The 25,030-nt window shown below is 45.3% G+C and overlaps 1 protein-coding gene across 3 annotated transcripts in view; it reads right to left on the bottom strand.

Annotated features, from left to right (window-relative positions):
- Positions 1-299: 299 nt before the first annotated feature.
- SFMBT2 (Scm-like with four mbt domains 2) overlaps positions 300-25,030 on the bottom strand; it is a 183,959-nt gene continuing 159,228 nt past the window's right edge. For all 3 annotated transcript variants that reach the window (XM_015569734.1, XM_015569736.1, XM_015569735.1), the window contains 6 exons: positions 22,795-22,904; positions 12,808-12,983; positions 11,297-11,463; positions 10,694-10,963; positions 9,852-9,980; positions 300-3,621 (listed from right to left, as the gene is read on the bottom strand). In XM_015569734.1, the coding sequence (XP_015425220.1) occupies positions 3,481-3,621; positions 9,852-9,980; positions 10,694-10,963; positions 11,297-11,463; positions 12,808-12,983; positions 22,795-22,904 (993 nt within the window). In that variant the 3' untranslated portion in view covers positions 300-3,480. The remainder of the gene's footprint in view (positions 3,622-9,851; positions 9,981-10,693; positions 10,964-11,296; positions 11,464-12,807; positions 12,984-22,794; positions 22,905-25,030) is intronic.

The raw sequence follows: 25,030 nt of genomic DNA, 5'->3' as shown, positions 1-25,030 counted from the left end.
ACGGAGACCAGTCTTCAAAGGCTGATCAACATCAACCTGCTGGAGATTGTAGTCGGGGTCAGAGGGGGCAGTGTTCCACGTCTGAGTCGCTTTAATTTATCGAGAAACAAATCAAAGCAAACACAGGAAATCATCTTTCAAATATGATCAAATAAGGTAAAGCAACCTAACCAATAGTGGTACTGCTCCACCACCGTGAGTCAAACTTTGATCAAATGAACCTAATTTTAAAAGGAATGGATGAGTTCTTCAAGCTACACAACTCCATGGTGAAGGAAACTGGTCTTAGCCTGTTTTTCTGTTGTTGTTTTTGTTTGTTTGTTTTTTGAAAAGCACAGTAAGTTCTGTTATGCCGGTCATACCCTGCTCTTGTTAGGTTTTTATGCCTATATTTTTGTGGAGAGTATTTTCCCAACACAGTACAAATGAAGTCAAGAAGTTAGTAGCTGAAACAAGCTCCCTTCGATTTCGAGTGGGATTGAGTGATGATGGACCTTTACCATTAAAGATGAAGTGGCATTTCTGCTTCTCAAGGTATACACCTGCCCAGGTTGGCAGTGTCTACTGGCCCAGGGCACGGGAAACACACGTCCCAGCCATTCCAAGAGGTAATGAGCTGCATGGTGTGTGCGGGGTCCAGAGACACAGAGGACAGGACTTTGGTCCCTCAGAGAGACAGAGGCGAGATCACAGTATCTGGAATAGGCAAGGGAGGGGCATTGCTTGTAGGAGCGTTTTGACTTAGGGGCTGTGGTAGTATTTGGGGGAGGAGGCGGTAACAGGTGTAACATCAGTATTTCCTGCCCTAAGAGACACAGTTAACAGCACAGTAAAATGCTCCTGGCAGCTGGCCCTAATTCTAAGAAGCTGGAGAGAGGTGGCTCGTACAGAGAAACGAATACCACCTTACAGTTGGTTCTGTAGCCCAGTTGCTACTGGCGTGAAGTTATACCCACCACCACGGAAATTCCCAGAGAACCCAAGTTCAGGAGGACATTACAACACTCGGAGCAAAAGCATCTTCTTGATCCTAAAACATTATCTTGGCTCCCAGAAGGGCCAGGAGATGGCATGAGATCACTTCAGGGTGATCACTCAGGGCTGGCCTTCTGCCTGTGGTGGCAGGCGTGTCCTCCTCACACACAAAGCAGAGCACAGAGGGGGACAGGGAGAGGAGAGTCTTGGGCACCTGGCCCTGTGGGGAGCAGGAAGCGCCCCCAGCAGTGGTGGCCAGCTCTTGTCCAGGCTGCCTGGCGGGAGCCTTCCAGCTCCTCTGGGTGGGCAGCTCCAGATACTCCCCCAGGAAATCTGCTTCAGTGCCGCGCCTCCTCCTGTGTGTCATCCTTGAGAGGGCATGAGAAGGAGACGTCCGTGCTGCAAGCACCTTGCTGGGTTTCGGCTGCTACATCCTTCCTTCCAGTTTCAAATGCAACAGAAAGAGCTGAGCTTGGAAAGGCCACAGTGAGAGACCATAAATGAGTCAGCACAGGGAGAATGCCAAGATCTTGAAATGGATACCCTTCCCAATTGTTGGACAGAGTTTAACTCCACAAGACCGAGCATTTAAGGCCAAAAGCACGCGGCTGAGAAGGCAGGGGCGGGACACCGAGAGGGGGTCGGAACTTTCGCTTAGAAGAGAGAATGGACTGCAAGCCAAGCAAGAATCACTGCGGACACTTCCATCCTCACAACCGTGCTTAAGACAGGGGTCCTTCCGTCAGTGGTCCCCAGGCAAATGCATCTGCCACATGTTTGAACTGGACTGTAGAAATCGGCTACAGGGAGATGAAAATGTCTCATCCACAAAATATTTGTTTTCCATTTTCATCTGGAACAGTGGCAGAATGTTAGTACAGTTTGGCATTAGTAATCAAACGTTCCCAAATCTGACAATCCTGCCTTAAAATGTAGCAGAAGTATGAGCAGCTAATAAGCCCCCCAACCTCAGGCTCCTGCCATGGTATTCGTGGGATTGTTGAGACTCTGATCAAAGCGAAAAGAACAAGGTGATTACAGTGAAAAAGTAACTGAAGGTGTGCAGCCTCTGCCTTTGGTGTTCACTCCTGCACAACGTGAAGTTTAAAAAAGGTATTTGGGCAACTACCATAACAGAAGAGAATAGTCCATCTGGGTTTGAATATATACATATTGGATCACTCGGGGGCATACACACATGAAGTGTTTGGTACAAACAACCAACCATTCTCAGAGTCGAAGATCTTTCTTTATCAATTTAATAAACATTGCCCAAGAAATGTCCTAAGAACCTAAAGCCAGAGTGAGCTGCAGGATTGACAGAGTTAAAAGCTATGGGGACCTCCCCTTTTCCCCATTTACTCTGTTTCTCATTTTGGCCAACCTGGACTCTTCCCTTAGCAGGAGCAGAATGGAGACAGGAGAACGTGTGCTCACTGCTGCAGTCCTAAGTGTCCCAACCTGTCACTTGGCAGGAATGAGGTGCAGAGTGATCACTACCCAAGATCACAGTTAGTAATTAGCCGCGCCAGGTAAAGACCAGGCCTGACTCAGGTCCAGTGCTCGCTCCGCCTCAGGCGTTGGCCTGTTGTAAACGAGTGGCCAGGGCCGAGCCCTGAGAATGGCCTTCAAAGAGAATCTGCTCAGGGCATGTAGCTGGTGTGTAAAAAGCTCCTCTCAAATCTCTTCCCACTCCTGCTCTCCGAAATTAATCTTTTCCTTCAATAAACAACTCAACATTTCCCAAGAGACTAAAGGAGTCCCTCCCAGATATAGTCACACTTCCATTAGAACATGAGAGAGATCTGAGATCCCATAAAAGAACCTGCAAGTAGAGGCGTGCATTACTCAAGGAAAATGGTCTCATCGCCATGACACACCGCCTTCCTTCACCCCCCCCAGACTTCTTAAAAGGCACCTCTGACAAGCGACGCAGGTTTAGCCCATCTCTTTATAGCTATGTCCTGAAACATTGCCTACAGCTGTGTTTGAGAAATTAGTTGCCACCAAGATCCAACTGTGGTGACAGTCACATGTGTATCGGTACAAAAAAGCATCTATGAATGTGCCTGAGAATGAGTAGAGCAAAAAATACCAGCCAGGCAGCCTCCTCGGTCACATTGAAAAGACATCAACTGCACCATCAGGTGTTTTCAAAGAAACATGGGCCCTGGTTTAGGACCTTGTTTGAAGGCAGCCGCCTGCTTTGGGGTGGGAGAAAGGCGAGATGTGGCTATACAAAGAAGCTCTTCATATCCCGCAGGGTCTGACACAGAACTTTAATGTACACCCTCCAACGGCCACTGCCGTGGTCCTGGTGTATGCTGTGAACACATGGAACTATGAAACAGGCTGGAGGGTGAAGGAGGTCCTTCGTGCTTCGCGCTTCCCAGTGACTGCATGAACCATCTCACGTATCCAGGGAAAAATAAAAGTTCCAGTCCTGGACCCCGTCCCGAGACACTGTATCACCAAGACAACGGGCCACCTCCCCAGAGGGTGGAGTCAGTTGGCATACTGGGCGTAGAAAGCCACTTTAACTCTCTCGATCTGATGGCACAACTTGATGGCGGGCCCCAGCTTCAGCTCCATGCACTCCTGCACGGTAGGGAGAGTCAGCAGCAGCAGCGCCTGACCGTCAATGTCCTGTTGGAAAATAAAGCCGGGTTAGAGCCCAGACAGTGAGCACCGAGGGGACAAAGAAATGCCTTAGTCCCAGCAGCCTACACCCCGGGGTCCAGGGCGGGAGGGGCTGCTCTCCTCTCCTCTCTTTCTGGAGAGCGAGGGCAGAGAGAGCCACTTGGCTGGATGGTTGTCTCATCTCTTTGTTAACACATCCTTTTTGCTAAAAGATATCTGGCTATTCTGAAAGTCACATCTAGGCGGGTGGGGATGAAGCACTGTAACAGGTGAGCCGCTTCAGGAATTCTTCCTCCCAAGCTCACTGCCCCTTGCAGGGGGAGCACCCCGCACCCCCAGGCCCCGTCCTTCCTATGCTCTGCTGTGATGTAATCTGAGCACTAGAAAAGGGTTCTGTACTAAAGGAAAAAGCTCTTCACTAAAAGAAAAGGTCTTCCATTTCACCATCAGAATGGTGAGAAGATGCTAGAAAAATACACCAGCTACACAGCACAATTTTCCATTCAGGAAAACACAGGTGTTCACACACACACACACACACACACACACACACACACACACCTACATCCACATACCTACATCACCCAGAAGGAAGGGCTACCTGTATTTTTATCTTAATTTGTCCTTCTCCGCCTACACACAGGGGCCCCACACTGACGATATTCATTAAATGTCAGTGATACTGCACCGGCTGCAGAAGGAAGGCTCACTGCAAAGCTTTAGGATCACACCACTGGATATTCCTGCCCCTTCCCCTGATTGGTTCTATACTAATTGGGTTCATTTAAGTAGATGTTGTTTGACTGAGTAACTGAGTGTAACTACCATCCCTCGTTCCATTCACCGGGACACTCTTCCTACTCCAGAGGGAATACTGAGGCTCCAGGAGACGGTGGGCCCAAGGTCATGACAAAGGTCAGGCATGGAACGAGAGCATAAACCAACACTTAGCACACCAGACTTTCTGCCACAAGGGGAGCCATAGTGTGCCCAGGGCTGCCATAGCCACGGAGACTTAACTGTCATGGAGACTTAATTGTCATGCAACTGCAAGCATGAACTCAGACATCACCTGTCAGTGAATGTCACATAGGTGTTCATTGCTTAAACTAATGGTTTATTTAATGGTCTTGAAAATATCTACAACAAAAAACCAAACTGAGTATGAATGTTAGCCTTAGAAAGACTAATGTTATAAAACTATGTGCAGGAGGCTTAGCCATTAGTTTCAATGAAATTGACAGAACAGGATAGAATAGACCTGAACTTATTTTAGAAAATGGAAGCTTTTCTTAAAGATGGAAACTGATGCCAAAAAGCTACCTAGTTAGAGACAGCCTTGGAACTAGAATCATGTGTTTGTGGTGTTAAACTTTGGAAGGAAAAGTTATAGCTCAGCTGTTAACATCCACACCTAGTCATGATGGCCATCCTTGGGCATAGGAAAACAATTACAATTGAAAATCAGCCCTAACATGTAAATATAACTCTGTAGACAATTTCAGTGATGGTGGCTGCCACAGGCATGTAACGCAGGTAAGTAGAAGATGTCATTCACTCAACAAGCATTTACTGAGAATCTACTAAGTGCGAGACACACTCTGATAATCTCTGGGGGAATCACACTGATTGACCGCCCCCTTCCAGGAGACTCTAACGCATCTCAAGGGAGGCAGACAAACAGGCCATTATGATGTAGAAAGATTAATGTATGGGCACAGAGCTACAGGTTCAAACTGAATGGACAACAGAACTGATCTTAGAGGAGTCAGGAAGGCTACAGAGAGTAGGTGTTACCTAAGCTGAAACCTGAGGGAACAATGGGAATTATTAAGGAATCAAGGAATTAGTCAGATAATAATTCCCTCACTGAGAAACAGGGAAATACAAATTAGGCCCACAATACAATTTAATTTTATAGCCACAAAAACCAAGGTCTAACAGTACTAAGTGTTGACACAGAAGTGTGCTGGAAAGGGGACCCCCTATACTACTAGCAGAAAGGCACACTGTGTATAAGAAAAAAATCAACTAAGAGCACAGGAAACACAAAATTCAGAATAGTATTTATGGCCCGTGGAAATCAAGGGGACTGTGCCTGAAGTTTCTAAGAGGTCTCCGTTTTGAGGTCACAATTGGGGGTGGGGTAGTGGGGAAAGTCCATTCCCTGTGGCCTGAATTTCAAATGTGGGCAACCTGGATGGTTGGAATCAAGTGCGCATTTTTGAACTTCCCTCTTCAGAGCAGTTAAACGCTTCTCGTGAATCTTGCGGTGCCCACATGGCAGCCCCTGCACATCTGGGGGAAACCCAGCTGAACGTCGTCTGCAAAGACGTTCCTATTTGCAGGAAGATAGAGATTATGGGGCGGAGGTGGATTAAGGCTAAACCATCTGATTCATTACAGCAATCCTGCACATCAGCTTTTTATCTGGACAAAACTGACAACAATTGGGCAGATACCTCAAGTGGGAGGAGTGGTTAAAGCGCAGGCTGTCTGCACTGAGCCCCCTCAGGGCCTCAGGATTCTCACCTCATTCACCATCTTCCATGATGATGTAAAACAGAACTCTAGGATATTCTTATTTTGAGAAGAATATACTACCAAGAATAAAATCAGACCTCTGATTTCCAAACACCAAAGTGTCGTGCTGCCTGTTGAAAGCACTAGATTTAGCGACCTGTCACGGGTATGGGAGAGCAATGGTGGTAGCCACTGTGATCCAATGTGGTTGACCAACATGTCTATCTCATGCTGCAGGCTGCACATCACCCCAATCCACTCCAGGGTCCCCACAGAGGAAAGGGAAGGGGGGAGGGGAATGGAGGCAAAGCTGGCAAAACTCACATGACCCTGCAAGGAGTCAAGGAATGCAGGAGGAACCCCACCTGGCAGTTCCTCTCATATGCAGCTGTTGTTCTGGTTTGAAAAAAGGTTTTTTTCTTTCCACTGATTTTATAGTAACAGACCTCACAGTTAATTTAATTTTTACAAATGTACTTTCATATAATTCAGAACTGCTGGCAAATCACTTGTCATGTTCAACACAGAATTAGCACAAATGGACTACTAATTTTTAGAAAATGAAATGTAATAGAATTCACAACGTGAAAGTTATGCTTAGCACGTGACAAAATTAACTTTATTTTTGTTTGATACAGAGGTCAGTATAGGACATGGCAGTTTCTTAATGGGAACATTCAAGTCTATTGAAGTAGAAAGAGGAGGGAATAGTCTAAAAGTGAACCTGTAAATTATCCTGAAAATTTTTATTAAAATAAATCACTAATTTGGTTCTTTGATTATTCTATGTCTCTCATTCATAAAAGGCGAATGAATAGGCAAAACTTTTTTGAGAGTTTGGTGTTTGTTTAGTTATAGACGTATAGGGTTTTAGTGGTTAATATGCATTGTACAGCATGAAATTACAGAGTATAGATTTTTTAAGCAGTTGCCATAATGTTTCAAAATTATAAGGCATGTATTCCAGTAATGGGAAGTTTATAATTTCTATAAATACTCCTGGTGATTACAATAGTCTCTGAATTTACAACATTCAGAGGAGCGAGCTGGCATAGCGATTACCATTCCATGCCCTGCGATTTTTTTCACATGCTGGTGAATAAAGACCCTGGGCTCCTTCCAGTTCATCTGACAATTCACACAGCACCTGGAGTGTCCCACTGGAGACCTCACCAATCACAGCCGTGGCCTTTGGGCTCAAAGATGATAGAACAAATTAGTAAAAATTAGTCATGAAAGGTCTGATTGAACAGGAAAGGACTCAAGTGCCCCGGTGCTTCAGGTAGCACAGGGGGGTAACAGCCTTCTATCACGACAGGCAAAATGGCCTATAGTGAAATTTAACATGAACAGCAATGAGGCTATTATCAATTAAAGCCCACCTATTTTTCTCTCTACACGAGAAATAAGCAGGTATGCAGGATCAAGCTTACAACTGGTGTGAGAAGAGCAACTGAAGGGAGCGCCCTGCCCATTGCTTGGCTCTAGAAGTGGCAACCTGCCGGGAATACTTCACGTCTTAGAAGCCTTAGCCTGGGAAGGCAAGGAACTTTCTGAGATGCTGTTATAAACAGGCCTTAGAAGCACTAAAGTAAAAAAGACTCAGCATACGTAGCACTTGAGTCTTTTTCCCAAATCAGCTTTGTTTTCACTTGCTTATTCCTAGAAACTTGTAAAAGGAATCAACGCATGAACTTGTTAACCTTTCACAGTGCAAATGGTCCGAGCTCCACGGATAACCTGGCATCGAGGCGGGAGAGGCTCCGCCCTCTATCTGTGTTAGGACCAATTGAAAAACATTTATCAGTTAAAGTCTGGAGAGACATATTTTTCATTTATGAGTTACAGTCATCTCATCTGCTAAATTTGGGGCTAGAATAAAACAAAAAGAAGACTTTAGACTAACAGAGACTGCTACCTTTCCCATCTGCCTTTTGACTATTGAGGCTCCATCAGTGTATGTGGAGGGTACACATACGAATGAGTAGATATGCATTACAGCGTCATGTTTTATACCTGCACTTGTCATGCATTCAAATGCAATGCTTTTAGCAAGATTTCAAAGCTCTGCTGTACTTTCACTCTCAAGACAGAGACATAGCTGATCAGCATGCCCCAAGTCACGTAAGTCCTCACATTTCTTGTAATTCTCTCTTTTCTGTTTGTTTTAATGAAGAGACACGTTCATTACCCAGGTTCCTTGTGTCTAAGGAAGCTTTTTCCTCCCCGTCTGCTTTTAAGTGTCACCCAGAGAGGAAATGCAGTCAGATAGCCAGGAGGCAACCTTGCCCTCTCACCACCGATCATTCATTCATTCATTCATTCAGGGTGCACTTATGGTTGTCTATACAAGATTCTCGTGGTCAATCGGAGACCTCTCAACATTAAAGCACTGCTCTCCCCTGGGAGGAGCTGGGAACCACAGTTATTGGCTTTGCACAACTCATTACCACATTATGGTGAACTGGGGGGAAAAGCTGAGAAATTCACTGGGAGCATGGGAAATCAGAGGCCTTTCTTTTTTCTTCTTGATTTATTGCTTGAATTGCCCCTTTTCTGGACTATTGGTTTGTGTGATCTAAAAAAAGACTGGATAGACATATTTTTGATTTATTTTATGGGAAACTTTAAGAAAAATAGACAGGGTCTTGAGAGACAGATATTTACATTGTGACACAATGCAAGAAATTTTAGCAAATTAAACAAACCCAGCAGAGCACGTACCACAGGCTTAAACTTGAACTTTTTGTATGAGGCCAGTGAGAAGTCTGCAAAGGGGCATGGGTTTACAGAGTACCCATTGGTTTGCATATTAATTTGAGGGAAAATATAAATAAAAACCATCCTTTCCTATGGCTCATCATGGCATATCTTACATTTTAACACGTTACAGTCACCTCATCTGCTAAATTTAAAATGCCTGTAAGGTAGAGATTGCATCAATTGTTTGTGTATTTATCCATCATTAGCACAATACCCACCTAACATACTAGTACCATGGGTTTTAAAATACTTTCCCAAGCCAAAGGGAAGCAAGAAAGAAAACAGTATAGGAAATTACTTCTGGGAAAATTGACTTGGCATATTTTTCCCTATTTCTCCCACTATACATAACGAAAAGCCCTGGATGTTATAAATAAACAAACTTAAGAGGAATTTGAAGGTGGAGAGAGGCAGACCAGCTAGGACTGTGGGGCCCAAGATATGACATGGTGGTGAGTGCTCTGGGCTTTCTTTGTTTGGCTCCTATACCCAAGGCTTATTGCTAAAGAAGCTGGGAACCCAGAAATGCCAACAGGCACAGACGACCAGAGGCCCAACAGAGACCTGCTCCCTCTAGCCAGAGGACTGGGGAAGGGGTAGTCTAGGGAGACAAAGCCTTTCAGGCAACAACTGCTCCCCTGCAGGACAAAGCGGCCCAGCCACCATCACCAGCAGAGGTGGCACCAAGTCCCCAGAAGAGGGGTGTCTAAGAAGGTCAAGTGGAGAGCCGAGACTTGCATGTCCACTTGGCCACAAAGAGTCCTCCAAGGAGGTGTTGGTGAAGACTATATGTGGATCTCAGGCTTCTGCCTCCCCCCACACAGAAGTAATGAAGAAGTGCCCCCTCCCCTTCCAAAGCTGTGTCTCAGGAAGCCAGTTAAAACAGAGAGTTTAAATGCGACCCAGAGTCTCATGATAAAAACAGCAGATACACCACAGAACCACCGTACCTGTTCCTGAAAAATTTTGGCCAACGGGGCGCAGTCTGTCAGTTTAATGAACCTCACCACATCAGTCACTGTCCACTCTAACGGGTTGCTCTCCAGAATGAGCCTCTCCTCCTCCTCTTGCTTTGTTTCCTGCAGAGATGAGGGAAGCAGGAGGTCATCTTTTCCCAGCATGGTGATTGGGGTCCCCTCTAACCCTTCCTGGACCCTGAGGGGACTCCCCCTAAAGTCTCTCGTAACTCTCAGGACAAGCCACAGACACTTTCTAGGGACCTTCTTAGCAACTCAGCTGGGCTGTGACTGCCTCCAATGATATGTGTGCCTGTAGAGGGAAAATATCTTTTAAAGGCAGTGAGAGTAGCTGTTGAATCCCAAGTTCAGGAAAACTTGGGGCAGCTGATTGAATAGGAGAAATGAATAATAAGGGGCATCTGCAAATGTACACAAGACAGTGAGCTATTCCCCCACTTGTCTGGGGGACAATGGTGTCAGTGACCTGCTGGCTGATCATCTGGCACCGTGGGCTTAGGGGAGACCTGCCCGGCTGATTTACTATTTTATGGCAACACAGAGTACCCTATAAAGGGAAAGTCTAGTGTTCAATGGGGCCTTGAGGACTTCCGTCTGTGCTCCTGAAAGAATTCTTGGTGGTTTTAAAGCCTTCCTTCAGAACTCCAATCTGATGTTCACTGACCCACTCGGTCAAGATATGAAATCACCAAGCCTTTTGCCCTTGACTTAGAATTAGGCTGGAGGAGGCCCAAAGTCTAGGCCAGGAACTATAACGCATTTTCTTCTTCAACACTCTGCCCAGGCAAGCCAGTTCCAGGGCCCATGTGCTTTACCTGTGCTGTGTCCTTGTCCTGGCCGGCTGCCGGGCCCTTGTCGCCGCCCTCGGCACAGGAGGCGGCCTGCACTCTTCGGCCTCGTCTCGTCCTTTCCACGGGCAGCCGGCGCTCGGGCTCAGAGCTGCTCCTCAGGGTGACGGCCCTTCGGGGCCTGGCAGAGGGGACCTCGGCTGAAGAGGTGTCTGTCTGGTCGTCCCGCAGCTCAGAGCCGGTTTCCTCGCTCCCTGTGTCATCGTCCACGGCATCCGCATCCTCCTCCTCGCTTTCCTGGGAAGGAGGGAAACACGGGAATGGAGTTACATGAGAGGAGCCTTCGTGAACATGCGAGGCTGGGCTCTAACCCGAGCTCTTTCCCGTCCAGGTGGCTCCGTGCAAAGCACCTGGCGAAGCCTCTGACTGATCTGCAGGTCCCAACCAGGGTCCCAGCGGCTGCCCTTCCCCAGCTGGAGCAGCTGACACCCTAAATCTGTTTTCAGCAAATGAGGAAGAGGGTATCTCCTGTTTCCAACCATTCGGAACAGACTTCCACTGAGGCCATCGACTTGCCCACCAGGCCCTGCGTCCCCATGCAGAGCTGGGAGGTGCTCCAGGTGAACATACCTCCCCCGAGCCTGCCGCAAAGTCCACGGTAGAAGACCTCCGTTTCTTCTGCACAAAAATGGATTTTCGCCGTTTCCTACGCCTGGCTGGCTTAGGGTGTCCACTTTCAATGCTGCTTTCTCCAATTGGGGGCTTAATGATCTTCTTTCTCTTTCCATAATAATAGGCTACAAGGAGAGAGAAAAGACAGAGAATTTAAAGGTTTTTTTAAAGGTTACACACATGTTCATACATGGACATAAAGTACAGGGGCAAGAAGGGGGTGGGGAGAGGATTCCTACGATTTGTCCATGAGTGACCATGTATGCAGAATGAAAGGGGGAGATATGTATCATATAGGAAATTCACACTCTGAATAGTGTTTCAAGCATGTTCAGGTTCCTGACACACGAGTTGACAAATCTCATCTGGGCGGGGCCCGCAGAGCACCGATCGTGCTTGTGGGTCCTGGTGACACCCTAGCAATGGGCTGGAACCTGGGCCAGCAGAACAAACTCCCAGGTCACTGTGACAAGGGTGAGACACCCCTTGGATTAGACATAACTGAGGGAGACACAGAGGAACAAAAGCCAGGATCAAAGAGTTCTCAGAGCTCGCACTGTCTGCAGTGCAGAGTGAGACCAGAGCAGAGGCAGGACAGGGCCCAGGGAGCAACTCCAGAAGGTAGAGGTGACCAACTGAAGGGGAGATGGAAGAGGCAAGTGCCGAAGGAGGGGACATCTGGAGAGGACACCTGGCCTGGGCCATGGTAGCAACTCTCCCAGGCCGGGTGGAGAAGCAGAGTCAGGAACAGAGAAAGCGAAGAGAGCTCTGCACCCTCCAACTACTCCACTCAAGAGTCTGAAGAAAGTAGCATCAACAGGGAGAAACAGATTGTGACAAGGCCGTTGCCCGTGTAAAAAAGGCGATGAAAGACTCATTCTAATTGCTCAGTTAAAAACCAAGAAGTAGTTCTGGTGACTAGCCATTACCAATAACGTGTTTTATTGTGCCCTTCTTTCAGCCATACAGTTTTCCGAATCAACCAATGCCCTGACGTGCATGTCAGTGGATACACCCTCGGCTCTTCATCGCCAATGCCAACCAGTGACATGCATCCTGATTTTAATCACCCACCCCTTCCTTAGACCAAGCTGGAAAACACAGAAGCATTGGCCACAGCAGATCATAGAGTTCTTCCATAGCAGTTCCTATGAAAAATAATTCAAAAGGTTATTTACTAGTAAGCCCAACTGGTGTGACTCAATGGTTGAGTGTTGACCTATGAACCAGGAGATCATGGTTCAATTCCAAGTCAGGGCACATCCCCAGTGTGGGGTGTGCAGGAGGCAGCCGATCAATGATTCTCTCTCATCGTTGATGTTTCTAACTCTCTCTCCTTCCCCCTTCCTCTCTGAAGTTAATAAAAATGTATGTTTTTTAAAAAGGTTATTTAAAATACCACAAACATCAACTACTTGACCTCATATTTCAGGCCCAGGGACCAATGTTCTGTTCATTATTGTACTCACTGTATTTGGTTTTGGTATGAATGGAGCAGTTTTCTGGGCAGTTTTCAGAAACCAGCACAGGACTGAACAAATTTGGACAGCACTCTAGCTTGGCACAGACCCGTCTGCAGAAGTCTGCTACTTGGTCAGAAGTTCGTACAATCTTGGCCACGGCCCTGTATGTTTTGCCTCTGTACCTAGAAGGAAGGAAGAAAAAGTTTTGGCAAGACTGCAGAATTACTCAGACCTAGTTTGTACAGTATCTCCTAAAGTACCCTTTTATTTTGTGACAATAAAGCAGGTTCTGTGTGATTTCCATGTCATTTGTTTTTATCATTCTTTATGTTCTCACACAAATATTTATAAGAAATGCCAGTGCTGACAGTGCTAAGAGAATCACCGCAGTAAAGATTTCCACTTAGCATATTCTCACTGTGGCTGGCATACATTATTCACACCAATTCCAGATGCTTCCAGAATCTAGATACCGTAATTTGTCGCTCATCAGTTTTGAGAAGAAAACGTTCTCCTGCCCAAGAAAAACCATATGCAGTGAAATCACCAACATAAAATGAGGAACCAGATCTTCTGGAAAGCAGGTTGGGTTCTGCTTTAAAATAAGTCCTTCAGGCTTCCTCCAAACATAGATGCCCCCCAAAACATATACACACACTTTGAATGGTTATAAAGGCAGCATTTATTAAAATACATTTCATTTTCAAAATGGAGCTGTCAGCTGTTTGCGGGGGGGGGGGGACACCCTGTTTTTATGGTAAATTACGATGTAAACAATGCCTGCTTGAAAGGATGAGCATTTGGAAATAGGTCTGAATCAGCTTTCAATATATTTTTTTAAACTATCATTGGTATAAAACAATTATAAACTTTCCAGTTGGCAGCAGATCATAGGTCCTTACTTTTAGTTCACATTCACTGAACTTAGAGTCCACTGAAATGAGAACGCATCAAATTGAAATCTTGAACAAGAAATTATTTTCCAGAAACTAGCAGGTGGGGGTGGCTCTGGCAGAGAGCAGGCATGGTTCTTGGAAAGCTAAGTGAATGCAGATTCGCTGCCCACTAGTGAGGTGACGGTGTGAGAGAACTCTTTGCCACCTGCTCTTTCACACACACACAGGTTCAGGTCTCCGACAACCCACCACACACCACAGGGACATGAGGCAACTCGTGCAATCGGGAGTGTAACATAAGGAGATCATTACCTTTGCAATTTGTGAATAAAACACTGAAGTTCAAAACATTAGGTCTGGTTCACTGAGAATACGGTGATGGAAATAAATGGATTTTGGTTTTTTTCTGTCCTTCTGAAGTCTAAATATTGTTCCCCTGAAATTCATTTTTTTAAAGTATCAACAACTAAAAAATTAAATTCTAAACTGGAAAAACTGTATGTTCATTCACTGGTCTTTCCTGCCCCAGTCCCTCTGTCCTTCTTGTCCTTCTGTCTTTGAAAACCAAGCTGCACTTTCTGGGTATTAAGAACTTTGTGGACAAGATCATGCTTTAAGACCACAGCCTTGTCCGACTGCTGACTTTTCTAGGACCGCTATGGACCCTCGGTATAGAAGCAAGTGTGTCCCGCCCTGAGGAGGGGTTTCCTGAGCCGCTCTGGGTGGTTCTTGCTCCTGCTTCCCTTGTGTTTCATAAACACAGCACAGCTCTGAACACAGCATATCCTAATGGTGGTGGAAACAGAGAATTAAAAGACAGTTTTACTCGACATTTTTTCTTGTGATTTTTTTTTCCACCACAATATTAGTGTTCCTGGGGCTCTCTCTTTGAAAGAGCTCAATATAAAGATTCTTAAAGTCCCTATAAAATGGTAAAGTAACAGAAGGTAAGAAAGTGTAACTGTAAAATCAGGTCAAAATTCAAACTGTGGAAGTAGGGGACACAGACAGCTATTTCTGTTCCCAGACTGCGGATTTGCAAGCAGACACTTCCAAAAGCTCAGGAGAGGGTGTAGGAGAAAGGGAACAAGCGCCTGAGACACGAACAAAGGGTGGCCTTTTCTTCCTCTTCTGAAGGAGGATGATTCAGTGGAAGACTGTCTCAGTACAACCCTTCACCATTAGGAAAAAAACAATCTAAATTTATGAAAATAAAATTAGTCATTTTTAACTATATTTTTATTGTTGACACTATTGCAGATGTCCCCATTTTTCCCTCCTTTACCCACTTCCTTCCCCATCTTTCCTCCCACCCCCCTCACTCTGGCCATCAATACACAATTGTCTGCGTCTATGGATTATACATATACTAGTAGCCCTGTGCATGAATCCATGTGCAAGTAGCTCTCTGCCACTTGCCTCACCTGGCCATCCGCCCACCGCCACTGGTAGCTCTCTGCTGCTTGTAGCTCGCTGCCCCACCCTCCTGTAGCTCTCCCCCCTGCTAGCTGGCTGCTGTGCCTTCCTGTAGCTCTCTACCACTTGTAGATTGGTTGTGATGTTACGGAGTAACAGATAATTAGCATATTTCTCTCTTATTATATAGGATGTTCTTTGGCTAATCCTTTACCTTATTTCATCTAGTCCACCCCTCCCACGTCCTCTCTGACAGTTGTCAGTCTGTTACATGTATCCATGCTTCAGTTTCTATTTTGCTCATCAGCTTAGTTTGTTCATTATATTCCACATGTAAGTGAGATCATAAGGTATTTGTTTTTTACCTCCTAGCTTCTTCACTTAGTATGGTTTAAAGGTAAGGGACTCTTTCACACACACACACCTCTTTCCTGCCCTTTGGAACAATTCTTTCTAAAAGCTATGGCAGTGGTGGTAAGGGTGGGGGGACTGGGCAAGGAAAGTGCCAGCTGGGGAAGGCAGGGTGGGATCCGCAGCATCCTGGCCGGGGTGTGGACACTTGAGTGCTGCTGGGACCCCCCTTCCCTGAAGGACGTGCTGTCCTGGTTTGAGCAGTGCTGCTGGCCGGGAACCTCCAGATGTCGTCCCTTTCAGTTTGCCCCAACTGCAAAGTTGCCTTCCCACGGACAGCCTCCATGCAATGACTAATTATGGCAGGAGCTAAAAGGCCTGGCCACCTGGGCCAGCTCTGGAAAACCATGGAGGGCCATTCTAAACAGCTGCCCACAGGCTACAGATGGTGCCTCCCTCTGCCCAATCTGGTTTTTCTTCCTCTGCTTCCACAGGTGTCAGTCCCCAGCGTCCTCCTTAATTAAACCCCAGCTGGAAGGATCTGCACCTGAGGCAGGTGAGGAGAGGGTATAGGGCAGCATTCTGAGCAGGCTGCTGTGTTCTGTGCAGGCGGCTATGTTCTGTGCAGGCTGCTAGGTTCTGTGCAGGCTGCTATGTCCTGAGCAGGCTGCTGTGTGCTGTGCAGGCGGCTATGGTCTGTGCAGGCTGCTATGTCCTGAGCAGGCTGCTGTGTGCTGTGCAGGCGGCTATGGTCTGTGCAGGCTGCTATGTCCTGAGCAGGCTGCTGTGTGCTGTGCAGGCGGCTATGGTCTGTGCAGGCTGCTATGTCCTGAGCAGGCTGCTGTGTGCTGTGCAGGCGGCTATGGTCTGTGCAGGCTGCTATGTCCTGAGCAGGCTGCTGTGTGCTGTGCAGGCGGCTATGGTCTGTGCAGGCTGCTATGTCCTGAGCAGGCTGCTGTGTTCTGTGCAGGCTGCTGTGTTCTGAGGACATTTGCATCTGGGGGATAGCTGGCGTGCGTCGGTGTGAAGGCCTGGCATTGAGAGTTGGCCCCTGAGTGGGGTGAGGGAAGAACGAAGTGAAAAGAGGCTGGTGCTACACCAGAGCCTGATCAAATAAACATAGAGAAAGTGGTGTGAGCCAGGTTGCCCATGTATATTGGGGAGGCTGGGGCATCAGGCCAACGATTTACTACCAAATTGATCTGGAAAAAGAATAGTCCATTTGTATCTTATAGTTGCAATATTTCTGTAATGCTGAGGTTTTTCAAAATAAACATTAAAAAACCATAAAAATAAAATTTGTCTTATACAATGATTCAGACAACATTAAGCTTAATGTATATTTCCCACCAAATGCATATTTTTGAGCACGATTAGTACTGGGAGCATTTTCAGTTATGATCACAAATGTGGAAGAAAAACTGTTTGAAACATCCGAATCCAGACTGAAGCAATAATTGGCTTTTGAAATTGGTCGACGAATCAGGACAGTTGTTCAAACAACTGTTTTATTAACAAAGCCTGTGAAACTTAGAGAGGCGCTGGCCTGGCCTACCAAGACACACAAGCAAACAGCAGCTCTAAGATTCTGCCCAATGGTTGAAGGAGACAGCTGCGTGTATACAATACTGTCATTTCTATTTTCTCAAGGACATTACACCACGTGATCATCATACAACCTTCCAGACAGACGAATGGACAGGTGTCAGCAGCCCCACCTGACAGACGCAGATGTGGGAGGGCAGCTGGCACCTTCGGCAGCACTCAAGGCATCCAGGTGAAGCTGAAAGCTACAGTCCTCAGCACTGCACTGCCTTTATTTTACCACAGGTGAAAATCAGAATCTGCTCTGTAGCTTTTCATTCCACTAAAGGTTTAAAAGCGATATCCCAATGACATAACCTTGTAGGCAGGAACTGTGAGAACAGCTCAAAAGCCTGGGATAATGCCTTTCCCTTTAGCCTCTCATTGTGAACCTGGAGAGGAAAACAGTGAGCCATATAATGTATTAAATGGCCCAGCCAGGCTATTGTAAACACGTGAAGATAAGATTTTCTTCAAGTATTCAAGTTTTTTGTTTTGTTTGTTTTTTGGTGTGTTTTTTTTTTGGGGGGGGGGCATGGCGTAGGGGGTAGGGGGCGGATATTTAAAGAGACAAACAAGCTAGTACACAGGAGAAAACTCCCAGGCATTGTAAACAATTTCAGAGAGGAGGGAAGGACAGAAGTAACAGGCTGCTGGGCTGGAGCACAGAAGGAGATGCTGAGATGACACCCATCTCAGACGCACACTCTGAAACAGTACAGGGAGCAGAGAACAACAGACGGACCGACGGGGATGGCCTCCCTGGCTGCCAATGTGGGGACCCACTCAGAAGCCCAGGGCTGATATAAAGATTATTGTAAGACAAAGGCATGTGAGATTCCACAGATGCAGAGGGCAGCTTTTTCGGAGCTTCCATTATCTGACTAAAAGCAGAAACTTTCAAGCAATGAAGACTGCCATAAATTCCCTCTGTGAGGCAGCTTCTAATCGCAGGAGAGAGACCAAGAGTAAACCTACCATAAATCCCCTCTCAGGAGTTTCATGGCCAAGAGAGAAAGAAGGCTCGCACCACATAAACACACATTATCACAAACTTCCTTATCTCCCATTTGTTGTTCTAAAAAAAAAAAAAACATTTGTCTTTCCTAAAGAAATCCACCTCTTCTTCCCCTAGAGTCCTCTTCTGCACCCTCCCTTTCCCCCACTAAGTTAAGTCCCATGCAGATATACATTGTGCCAAATCCTAAGTGCCCCCTGGGTTACTCAGCATGGGGCACTCCTGCCTGCATACATGCTGCACCTGTAAGTAAACTGTCTTTTCTCTGGCTAACCTGTCTTCTGTCAGTTTAATTTGCAGACTCCCAAGTACTGAACATAAGAAGTAGAGCAAAGGTTTCTCCTCCATGACATCAATAAGGAAGCGTGAGTGGCCTTCCGATATCTTTGCACCAACCCAAGTAGGGACTTATTTCCACGTGTGCATGCACAAGGCAGGGTGGAGGAAGACAGTGACGATGGAGGAACAAGACTGCTGGAAAAAATGGTCTCTTCTCCTCCAGTAAAGAGCTGAGAAAAACCACAGTGGATTTTGAGCCAAAAGAAATAGAGCTAAAAGACTGACGCTGGCCTGACAATCCCCAGAACCATCAGCACGGCCCACGTGGGATGCCCTCCAGTTGGCCTAAGTCATGTCATTCATCTTCAAATGACTCACATCGGGACCTTCTCCCAAAATTTGGGTAGGCAGTGAGAGGGGTGTGGGAATGGTGAGCAAGGTATCAGCTGTCCAGCGGAAACCACATCCTTGTTTATTAAAGAAAGAACTAAAGGGGGGAAAGGGGTAACCCCAATAACTCTGCAGAAATAGGGAAGCTTCACAACCTGTCCACAATGAGATTTGGCTCTGATTTCCTTCCAAACTTCAAGGGGCACACCACCCACACCAGGGTCAATATGCTGGCTCCCTCACTGGTTCTCAGACTTCTGATACTCAACTCCTCAGAAACATCTCTCTTCCTTCTTGATCCCTGCATTGCAAGTGCTGAGAGCTTTGTGCAATACATGCGGGGGGGCGGGGGGGAGGAGAAGAGGGGTGTTTATTTTAGAAAGACAACATCTGTGTTTGAACCAGCAACACCACGCCCATAATCAGATGAACTGAAGCCCACACACAGAAATTCAGCCGTCCTTCCACATCCCCCTTCACCTGCCTGCTTCGTGTAATGTGTACAGTATACATTTTCAGAACGAGTTGCATACAACTAAGCAAGGTAAAAATTAACAAATGAGGAAACAAAATGTTTTTCAGCAAAAAGTCTCTGTTTGAGAATCCTTTTTCACATAATCTCCTTACAGCCAAATATTACATTTAACTGGTTCATAAAATATGGGCATGAAAAAAAGGCCCCGAAAAAGTAAAATAAAAACATATACAAAATTAGTCACTGCTTATGAAAAACAAGAAACCAAAATCTTTTCAGTGAATCCGAGAATGACTTACCTAAAAAGTAGAGATTTGACTAACTCCTCGCTTTTGCCTAGCTGATAATGAAGACTAATTTACTTGAAATTATATCAGGATATCTCCTCTTTAAGTTCTGAATAACTGTAAGAAATAACTGGGAAAATCTACTAAGCTTCCACCTGGCTTTTGTAAAGACGATCACAAAAGCCATTCAAAGAAAAGCCCCCGCCCCCAAGCTTCTGTAACATATTGGAAAAAATATTTAAATGTCTCTAGATGCATAGAATTGGAAGGTTTTTCTTATCCCCACTAAGGTAGAGCCTAAATTCCTCCTCCTGAAATTCAAAATAATGTAGGTCAATTAGTACACTTCAGTATCACCCAAAAGAATTTTCTCTGCCAGAACAGCTGGAACAAACTGCATCTGAGTCCACTGTTCCCTTGGCACTACCGCACCATACCAGTAGTTTGCAGTTCATGTTAAAGACTCATAATATCATAGACTCCTTACACAGTGATCAAATGTTACCTTGATTTGTTTTACTATAAGGGTACGGTTATTGGACAAACAGAAAAATAAACACTGAGGAACAACCGCAGGTGACAGTGTTAGCTTTCCTTCTATGTACAAGTCAAACCTTTTCAACGGCACCTCCACCCTCTCAAGTAAATGGGTCTTTATTTACTCGTAGAACAGGGTGAGGGGTGTCTGGCCCACGGGCTGTATAAGGCCTGAGAAATCATTGGCTCTGGCCCTGCCAAGGTATTAGGGAGTTAATAAAATGTTTGGCCAAATGTAACAGGCTAATTTTTAGGTTGATAATTGTGTATGGCCTGAGAATGATGTTATAGATAGCTAAATGGCCCTGGCAGAACAAAGGTTCCCCACCCCTGCTGTAGAAGTAAAACCCATTAGAAGCCCAGATGCTCAGTGACAGCATGCAGAAAGTCCTGTGGAGGGTCTGATGCCCGTTCTTCCCAAAAACATTCTTAGTGATGTTATAGTTTCCCGGACCACAACCAAGGTGGCTGGATGCCCTAATGCAGGTCTCCGTGCTGAGTTAATTTACTCATGACAGAGACCACACCAGCCTTTCAGCTCCCAGGGCAGAAGCCAGCTCTCTCTCTCTCTCTCTCTCTCTCTCTCTCTCTCTCTCTCTCTCTCTTCCCATTTGAACTAAAGAAATAGCAAAGTTGTCAGGATCTAAAAAGTTGTCATTTTACATCAGGAGGAAAGAGGTGACTCGATACCCAGTGTGAGAAAAAATGTTCCCGTTCCCTGGAAGTCTGTCATCTTTAGCAGCCGCTGTGAGAGGCTGCTGTGATCCCGCACACTCGAACCCAGTTCACAGCCCTGCTCCCCAGTGCTGCTGTGTGCGATCTTGCTGAGGAACCCCCTGTCACATCGGATATAGCAGGCACTTCGCCACCTTTACAATATAGCCGTGCTGTGTCTGTATTGATTGAATCAGGCTGGATTTAATGAAGGCTCCGATAGACGTGGTGACGGGAAAATGAGCGCAAATACTGCAAAATGAGTGCTCCTTTGTCACTTTGGTTTCTAGAGCAAGTTTCTGGCTAACTTAGGAGCAAGGGAGATTTTAATAGAATGTAAGGGTTTTTAATTTTTATTTCTACTATTTGCATATCCATTAAGTGTATTTCGGATGTATTGAATGTTATAGGAAAGTTTAAAAATAAGAATTAACAATGGTTTCTGTATAAATACTTACTCAGATTTTCTGCCATCACTACTATGATGAACTGCCCTTGATTTTACTATTGCTGATGGTCATCCCCTTAAGTAAGGGAGGAATATATGGAATATTACATTGGTAAGAAACTTGTTTTCGTTTTTCCTTGGTTACATGTGAAGCTCATTTAAATATTTCTTGGGAAAGAAATGAAGGATGAGCTATGGTGCCACCTTTCATTCACACGCCATTTCATAGAAATAGTCTCCTATTTGCATATATATTCCCTTTAACTTTTGTGACTTGGCAGAATATCTGTAGACCGTAAGTGACTTTTGCTGAATCTAAAATTACAGAGATGCTCAAAACAGACGCTAGAAAGTGCTGAGTGGGTAAATGACAAAAAGTGTTGAAATGTCAACATCTCTACTTAGTACCAGTGTAAGATAACTACAGGGAAAATAATTACTGCTCATACACCTTAAATATCCCTCAACTTTCACTTTGGATAAGGCATGTAATCTCTTTAAAGGAGGGCTTGTACACATGCTGGCCTTTGAAAAGTGGTTCACTCTTTCAAACAGCATCATTTCCCACATGTTACATCCAAACAATGTTAGTTCACTTACACAAGAAGCTGATCAGTAAGATCTATTCTATTTGAAAAGTGTAACTGAATACTAAAAGGCCTCCCAGGACACCAAAGCAATCATTAAACAAAAATGTATCTGGAGAAAGGGATCTAAACAATTGAGTTCAACCCTGTTGATCCATAGGTGCTCTCAGCTTCAGAACTCAAGAAACGGAAAGCAAAAACAGCACCTTTCCAATAAGCCTATTTCCAAATAAAGGAACAAATTGAGCAACTACATGTCAACCCGCAGCGCATTCACCAACACCAAACAGAGGTACTGGTTCTTTTTATCTTTTAAAACTATCAACTCTCAGCGTTAAAGAATGTTTGGATCTGACTTAATGAAACTTTTTACAGTACCGAGTATTAAGAACTGCTAATGAATATGCATATTGATAAGGGATATTCTCTCTTTTATGAAAGTTTCCCCTTTTGGTTAAGTGATCTATTCGACCTGAGCACAGCATGTTTTAATTGTGAATGTTTAGCATACTAAGTATTAGTTAAGCAACTCTCCAGTTCAGCGGTGGTCCACAGACCACTGGTTTGAAAGGTTGGCGACCACTGCTCTAGTTCACTCGAGGAATCCTCAGGCTCAAGACAACTCCGTGCAGCAAATGCCAACAATCAGTGTCCAGCACACAGAACTGCAGAGCGACATTCCTTCTGCTGCCATTTCCCTGCGCTGTGTCCAAAAAAGGGACGGCAAGTTTCTGGCTCTGGCTGGGTAGCTCAGTTGGTGAGAGAACTGTCCCAATACACAGGTTTGTGGGTTTACTCTCTGGTCAGGGCGCATACAAGAAGCAACCAATGAATGCATAAATAAGTGGAACAAAAAAATGATGTCTCTCTCTTCTCTCTCTCCTCTTCTTTCCTTTCCCTCTCTATAAATCAATAAATTAAAAAAAAAATTTTTAAAGAGGAACAAGTTTCAAAGGAGCAGGCCAAGTATTATTACAAAAACCCTTGTTTCCCAGAATTAAAAACACTTACTTTGCCTTCAGCGTCTCCTCCTGAAAATTCCAGTGTGGATCTTCCACCAGTTGTAATTCCCTCAATACCCTCCCAGGCTTGTAAGCTGCATTGATTATCATGCTAAGAACCTGTTGGGGAGAAAAATAAACAAAATGAACTTCAATTGTAGCCATTCTCGCTAACACCAGGAGGCTCTGAAAACCCTCTGCTGACACATTTGCTCTGCATCTCCATTCAGTGAAGGGCTGGGGAGAAGGTCCATAGGGCATTCTGCAGGCTGATCTGCTGGAGAAAAGGATGGTAAACTCTCATCTCTCTGCTGACGAGAGCGGGTGGCACACTCTCACTAACATTCCTGGTTGCAGAAAAATTGAACCCTATGTCTTCCAATGTGTGTGTGTTCTGTGCTGTGGAGGCGGCTCTAGCTCCTGGTGACCCTATGAACGAGTGATGGCCACAACGTCCTGTCTCAGCTCCTGCAGACACAAGCCTACAGCTTCCAAAGAGCCAATGGTTGTTATTCAACAGTCACTCTTCAGTAGGACTGGCTACTAACAATTTCATTTTATTCTTAAAAGTAAATTTCAAAAGGCACCAATCAGAGGGGGACAACAGGTTCATGCCAACACTTCTGGATAGACTTCAGATGCAACAATTTTGTGAAACTCGCCTGATGCTGCCCCAATGCATGGGTATTTCATACTAGGCCAATTCTCTCAGAGGGGGCGGTGTTTCAAAAGGAAGTTTGGAACACCCAAACACCATCTAACATCTTATTTCCTCAAATGACCCCTTCACTTCCAAGTCCCAAGTCCAACAAAATGAGCATATTGTCACTGTCTACTATGACACCCCCAGACAGACCATACCCATCCCTTCTAAAGTCTCAACTGCATGCTCTGGGGAGATGGCATATCCCTGTTCGTCTCTGATGTGTTTTTCAAATGAAAAGACAAGGAATTTAGATCCCTTGGGGCCCTCACCTTTCCATAAGCAAATCTTCATTAACAATGAACACTTGTAAGTTCTGGCATGTTCATGAGTTGCTGCTATGTGGATAGAGAACTGAAAGAACATGAAGGTGCAATGCTGTGTACAAAGACATGAGACCTATGGTTCAGTTCCATGCAATGCCCACCGTCAGGATCTGCCATGGACCAGGCTTGGGAGCACATGCAGGAGCAGGCCACAGCACCTGCTGCTCCTGGAGTCTCCCCCAGTCCAGAAGCGCACAAGCCAGGCACTGAGCTCATTCTTCATGTTTCAGAGCAAAACAACATCAGAAGAGTGATAAACATATCTTATCGAGATGGGACACTGGCATCACTGCTGAAGCAACTACTATGTGTTGGAGGAGCCCAGCCCAATATCAACGGGAAGGAAGAAGATTCAAGTATGTTAGAAGAATTTTCACATTTCAGTTTTCATGTATCTGATGTGTTTCAGAATGTAACTGGCATGGTTTGTACCCTGATTTAATTCCAAAAGACAATAAAGCTTTCTCATGTTAAAACTGGGGATTTGACCCTAAAACATTTTATACTATGCAGTTAGCATGGCAACTGTCTTTTCTTTCCTGGAGTAGCATTTTCCAGGGCCCTGTGACTCCCCATAAAGAAAATAGGGTTCAGCCAAGGCACTACGAGGCCAGGACAAGGCAGAACAATCAGCTTTGATGTGTTTATGTTTTCTCTATTAGAATAATCATCTGATTTTATTGTTTACTGTCAATATAATTTACAGAGACGTGGTTTAAAAATAAATCCAATTAGAACTGGCTGAAATAATGTGCAAAGTGTTTATCAACGGACAAGAAAATTTCAACTGATTCTTTTCATCGTGTTTTACTGAGGAACCCCCGCAGCTACATGCTATTTGCTGCATATCAAAATGCATTTTGTGGCTGTGAAAAGAAAATGCCTTCCAGAGTTCAGTTCAGCCTGGAGACAGGCAGCAGTTAAATCGTAAAAAGCATCTGATACTGAGTAACTGTCCCATGACTTTTCCCAATGCCAAATCATTCGTCTCTGAATTCAACCCTATAAAACTTTGGAATTATGAGCTGAGAAACTTCTGTGTACATGGCATCTTGGTGTATTGTTGTTACATCCATGCCAATGATCAAGTTGACAGCTGTTATCATTACCCATAATTAGACTGCATGACTGTATCCCACAACACATCAGAATGCAGCTCATGATGAGGCTCTTGACCAGAAAGGGGAGCATGGACCCTGTCTCCAATGAACTAGCAG

This window comes from Myotis davidii, unplaced genomic scaffold (assembly GCF_000327345.1).
Source record: "Myotis davidii unplaced genomic scaffold, ASM32734v1 scaffold544, whole genome shotgun sequence".
Classification (NCBI taxonomy): domain Eukaryota; kingdom Metazoa; phylum Chordata; class Mammalia; order Chiroptera; family Vespertilionidae; genus Myotis; species Myotis davidii.
This window is presented reverse-complemented; position numbering and strand designations above follow the sequence as displayed.